Below are 6,000 nucleotides of genomic sequence, written 5' to 3'. Positions count from 1 at the left end.
AACAAACAACGTGCAGAGTTACAGGGAGAAGGCAGGAGAAGGACACCAGGTGATTTAAATCCTGTATAGGAATTATGGGTTCAGGGGGCTCTGCTATCGCTTTCAAACTTTACCGGGCGGGAATATCTCACCATTCACAACATTCCCTGAACAGGAACATTTTAGTTCAGTCTTTATCTGGGTATGACATAAATGTAGTAGGAAAGTAACTTGTGAAGAGGACGTAACGTTACAGACAGGTTACGTGGTTAGACAAAAATCTGGCAAATGGAGTATCAAGTAGGAAATTGTGAGGTTGTCCATTTTGACAGGGCGAACAAGAAAGAGGCACATAATCTAAACGGTGAGAGATTGCAGAGCTCTGAGATGCGGAGGGATCTTGGTGTCCTCGTGCATGAAACATTTTGTTTCTTTCTGCTGTTAAACTGTCCAATGCCATTGAAATTCGGATAGTCCAGGGTCCCAGACAAGATCCTTTCTGTCTCTGCGACCAGAATGGTTGCTGTTGAAAAGGTCTCATCGCTGAAAAAGCCTCAGTTTCGAATTAAACCTATTTTATTGCTGCAGTGACAGCACTCTCTCACCCATTCGCTGACATGTTCTCTATTTTTCTACTGAATTTTTAAAATCAGCTAAACCTTTCCGTTTAATTCTCACTTCAGTGCTGAGTAAGGCAGTAGTGTGATCCTGTGACAGGGAAATCATTTTGTTTTATACAAGAGGGACTTTGAAATCAGGGGATCAGAGCGGACACAGAAAGACAGGAACATTATTTTAACCCGCCAGCCCCTTTCACACACTCTCTGAAACAATGTTCACAACTGCAATTTCACAGGACAAACTGTTCACCAGACTGACAATACCCGGGGTAGGCTTCCCACTCCGCTCAGCATCTGCTGTGGACTCTTGGGGGTTAGTTGTAGTTTCCCAGCTCTGCTCACAGTGCCTGTTCCCCAGGTTCAGGGGCTGAAAATCATCACAGCTCCGGTAGGATTATACCAGATCTAATTTCACATTATTAAATTATTCACAAGCAGACATATATTTAATTAACATGAAAATACAAATGTTGTGCTCTGACCCTTCAGTACGTGTTTGTTTACTTTGTTTACAGGACGAGAGGGAAAAGCGAGAGAGGGCGGAATGAGAGACAGAGTCAGGGTTAGTTCAGGCAGTGAGACACAGTCAGAAAAGAGAATCGGTTCCAGAACACCTTGTAAAGTCTAGTTTTACCTAGAAAGCTTCAATTGGAGAAGTAGAAGGTGATGCAGTCTCATCTCTCACTGATATTGTACCAGAGACAAAGACAGTATTAATCTTACACTCAGGGGCAGTGCCAGCGAGTGATCCAAAGTCGCATATTTAACCCTCTCTTCCCTGTTGTAATCTCTGCCGTTTTAGGGTTTAGGGTCTCTGTGTGTTGCTCTCAGTGACCGAGTGTTTCACTTCGATTAAATGAATCGGGGAGTCGCCCTGTCAGATATAAACTATTGCACGGTCCCAGCAAACTCACTAACAGCCTCACTCCTCCCATGTTTCTGTAGGTTTGCTTTTTGAAGGTGGGCTCGTGAACAGCAAATCCCTGCAGGGGACGATCCCAAATTGAGGCTCTTAAAGCGACAAGCCCCCAATTTTCAATGTCCTCTGACCTTTTCCCCATCTCCAGTTCTTTTGTTCAGATACTGATCAAAGTGAATTGCAGAAAATGTTGATTTTAGTTGCTGATTTACTGTGGAAATCCGCGCATGAGATTTGTAGTCCCAAACCGAACGCTGCTTGTTCGTGAGTCAGAGACTGACAGATACAGAATCAATCCCAGACTCACAGATAGTACCAGAGGTTGATATTTACCGAATCAATCCCACAACCACAATCAGTACCAGAGACTGATATTTACCGAAACAATCCCACCCTCACAGTTAGTACCAGAGACTGATATTTACAGAATCAATCCCAACCTCACAGATAGTACCAGAGACTGATATTTACTGAATCAATCCCAAATTCACAATTAGTACCAGAGACTGATATTTACAGAAACAATCCCACCCTCACAGGTAATACCAGAGACTAATACTTACAGAATCAACCCCAGACTCACGGATAGTACCAGAGGCTGATATTTACAGAATAAATTCCAGACTCACAGATGGTACAAGAAACTAATATTTACAGAATCAATCCCACAATCGCAGATAGTACCAGAGACTGATATTTACAGAATAAATTCCAGACTCACAGATGGTACCAGAAACTAATATTTACAGAATCAATCCCAAAATCACAGATAGTACCGGAGACTAATATTTACATAATCAAATCCACAATCACAGATAGTGCCAGAGACTGTTATTTATAGAATCAATCCGCATTTACATGAATAGTAAAACATTGCAGGGATAAGGTGAGTGGCAATGGGTGAATGTTTCTTCGGGGGCTAGCACAGATTGGAGAGCCCGAATTCCCTCTTCCTGTGTTGTAACCATTCCACTATTCTAATGGAAAATGCTGGAAGAGCTGAGTAGCTCTGGCAGTTTCGAAGTTTCGACAGCGGGTCTATTCGTTAAACCTTCTATCAACCTGAAATGTAAATCCCCACTTCCTGTCTCCACAGATGCTGCCGGACCTGCTGAGTGTTTCCAGCACCTTCTGTTATTATTTCAGATTCCCAAGGTGAGCAGAATCACGTCTTTTGAACAATAAAACACTCCTGTGCAGGAATTGATATTTAAATAAGAAATTGGAAGCTGCAGAGGGAAAATATTCAGAAAGTCGGTCAATTTTCCTAAATCCGAGTATTTCGATTCTGGCTCCACACTACAGCTCAGGCAAAACCTTCATTATCAACAACAAGGAACGAACATGAGTTACATGTTAAATGGAAGATAAGTGGGGGTTCGAACTCTTTTATTTGAATTAATCGCGCGTGTGATTTCGGAGCGAAATCTCACCGAAACGGATCAAATTCAGCTCCGAGCTGGGGTTTCTGATTTGAGAGGTTTAAACGTTAGCAAACTGCGATGGCCGGGAATCGAACCGGGGGCAACTGATTGGAAGTCAGCTCTGCTCAATGCTACACCACCATCGCTGACTGAGGAAGCTATAATAGGGCAAAAAAGTTCCAAGCCTCTTAACAAGAGCGTTATCCCAACACATAAAGCAAAGTTGATGCTGAGCCACAGACGGAGATATTAGGTCAGGCGACAAAAGCTTGGTCAAAGAGGGGGATTTTAAGGAACACCTTAAGAAGCAGAGGGAAGTGGAGAGGTTTAGGGAGGGAGTCCATGATTTTAGACCAGGTCAACTGAAAGCAGTTATCAATGCTGCAGAGGTTAAAACCAGAATGACCTAGACGGCAGAAGAGCATAAATCTGGATAATATGTTGGCCTAGAGGAGATTCCAGGGAAAGGGAGGGACGAAGCCATGGAAGGATTTGACAGTAAGGATGAGTATTTTAAAATTGAGGCATTGACGAGCAAGGAGCCAATGTAGGACAGCAAACACGGGGGTGGCTGGTGAACTGGACTCGGTTCAGGTGAAGTTCCAGGCAGCAGGATTTTGGATGAGCACAGGTATATGTCGGGTGGGAGATGGGAGGCCGGCCAGGGGAACACTGTAATAGTCAAGTCCAGAGTAAACAAAGGTAGCAGATGAGTTGAGGCAGGGCCGAAGTTGGATGATGTTTAGGATGCGGAAGTACAGTGTATTCATCTGATAACATTCTGTCAGTCTGTCTAATGCAGTTTAGTCAGAAATATTGGGGGTGAAATGGATTCAGTGCCAGTCATTATTGTTCAATGTTAGGCTTGTAACTGCGCCTGTATCTCTGGAACATTATATCAGTGCGGGGCTTCTCACATTTCACTGTAATCAAAAGCTGAACAAAATGTCCCAGACTGGGGCAAAGGACTGAGATCCTTTAAAGCTGAGGTTTGCCCCTTGAAGAAGCTCATTTGGGTCCATTCTCTGCAGGATATTCCCAACATCCCGGATTTATTGAAATCCATTCTGAAATGTATTATTGGATCTGCGTCCACCACTCTTTCAGGCAGTGAACTCCTGATCAAAACAAACCGCTGCATCAAAGACACTCTTCTCATTTCCCCCTCTGATGATTTTGTCTATTTTCTATTCTCTGGTAACCGCCTCTTCTCTCAATGGGAACAGGTTATTAATACCAGATCATCTTTCTTGTGTGAGCCTGTTGTTCAAATCTGGTCATTACTGATTACAAATTATTGGTTCCCATTCCTTGATTTTTTGAAGCCTGATGAATACAGTGAAACTTCACCATTTATTGTACCAGAGTGAGGGGAGAATAAACAAACTGTATATGATGGGGAATGTAAAATAAATCATAATGTAATATATGTAATATAAATAATGTAATGTACAACAGGTCCATCAGTATCTGGAAAATAATATCAATCCAACAAAGGTACATCTTAAGGAACCTGACCCAGAACATCAAACTATCTTCCCTCTGTTTAAATACTGGCGATCCTGCTCTGTGTTTAGACCACAATCCATGCATTCGGCCCGCAGAGGTTCAGGCTGTGGGTCCCTACATGGATCCTGTCCATTTACTGCAGTGCAGTTTCCACTTGGTCGCTTAACTTCCACAACTTGTTACTCTTTGAGTGGGTGGGTGAATTTACCAGATCAACTTCTTTATTTCACACACTTCAGTCCTCTTTGTCATTCCAGCTGTTTAGAAACTCACCATTCAGTGTGTAAATTACAGCAATATCAACAGGGCAGAGACTAAATTCAACACATTGTTTCATCAACTGATGGTTTCTTTCTTAGGGACGACAGAAAAGCATTGATACTTTCATTCCAATCCCTCGGTTACAGAATCCGCTGGAACCTCCCCAATAGGATACTCTGTCTGGGACACCCCATGCAGTGGGTGATTGTCTCTATTGGACAGTGGGATCTATCCCAGCTGAACAGACCCTGTACCCACCCTGAACCCACACAGGTTCACTTCCCAGCAGGGTCACTGGGCACTGATACTGAGCGGGAGTCCTAGGGGCTTTACACCCAATCCCAGGAATACTGAGTGTAATTGTCAATGTCCCACTGCAGCCCAGACTGATCCCCACCCTGGGCCCTCCCTGTCTGTACATTTCCCCAGTGCCCCATTGGGGAACATTCAGCCCCGGATATCCTGCAGAAGCAGCGCCTGTGGGGCCGGGCGGCTGAGTCTCGTGACCCTGTGGCTGGGCCTCTGACGTCACAATGGGAGATGACACTCACTCAGCTCGAGCTGGAAACTGGGAAAGGGCCAATAGGATTTAAACTTGGAGCGCGGCCGGTTAAAGGGGAGGGAGAGAAACTCAGTTAAAAATGTTCCTATAATGAGAACAGGAATGTTTATCAATCCCAAGGTTCACATTTTCACACTCAGTCCAGATCTGGTTCCCTGCAGCGACTTCAGCTGATTTTCTCCATTTCGACTGAACCGATTGTCCCGCAGCCTGAAACAGATTAAAGATTAAACAGGAATAAACAGATTGAACAACAGTGTCAATAACAGGGAGACTGGAGTTAATGGGCAAAATCTCCTGCTCACTGGGTCATCAGAGACCAGACATCTGGCTGAAGATGGGCAGCGGGTCCCTGGGAAGTCCTGACCCGCGAGCCTACGTGGGAATTGCCCCAGAGGTTTAAATTTCCACTGGGCAATACCCCTGCTGCCCGGGACCCTGTGTGAATGTCTCTGACTCTGGGTTAGAATCGCAGACTTGGGACAAATCCACAGGACTTACCCGGGTAGTTACCCAGGAAATGTTAGACTGTAAAACCTGGTCTAATACCCGGGTAACTCCACAAACAACAACCCCCAGCCCCCCCCCCCCACCACCCCCCGGCCACTGACCATCATACTACACCCACACTACCCGATTAACCCGTGCAAACAACCCCACCCCCCACTGACCATCATACTACACCCACACTACCCGATTAACCCCTCCAACCATCCCCACCCCCCA

General features: G+C 44.8%; 1 protein-coding gene across 7 annotated transcripts in view; it reads right to left on the bottom strand.

Moving 5' to 3' along the window:
• Positions 1 to 4,810: 4,810 nt before the first annotated feature.
• Positions 4,811 to 6,000, bottom strand: part of LOC144673114 (NACHT, LRR and PYD domains-containing protein 3-like) — a 404,245-nt gene continuing 403,055 nt past the window's right edge. For 2 of the 7 annotated variants that reach the window (XM_078535098.1, XM_078535097.1), the window contains one exon: positions 4,813 to 5,484. In XM_078535098.1, the coding sequence (XP_078391224.1) occupies positions 5,397 to 5,484 (88 nt within the window). In that variant the 3' untranslated portion in view covers positions 4,813 to 5,396. Of the gene's footprint in view, positions 5,485 to 6,000 lie in introns of all 7 variants that reach the window. The other 5 variants (XM_078535101.1, XM_078535103.1, XM_078535099.1 and 2 more) reach the window with 4 other exon arrangements.

The sequence above is a fragment of the Cetorhinus maximus genome, unplaced genomic scaffold (genome assembly GCF_964194155.1).
Source record: "Cetorhinus maximus unplaced genomic scaffold, sCetMax3.hap1.1 HAP1_SCAFFOLD_286, whole genome shotgun sequence".
Classification (NCBI taxonomy): domain Eukaryota; kingdom Metazoa; phylum Chordata; class Chondrichthyes; order Lamniformes; family Cetorhinidae; genus Cetorhinus; species Cetorhinus maximus.
This window is presented reverse-complemented; position numbering and strand designations above follow the sequence as displayed.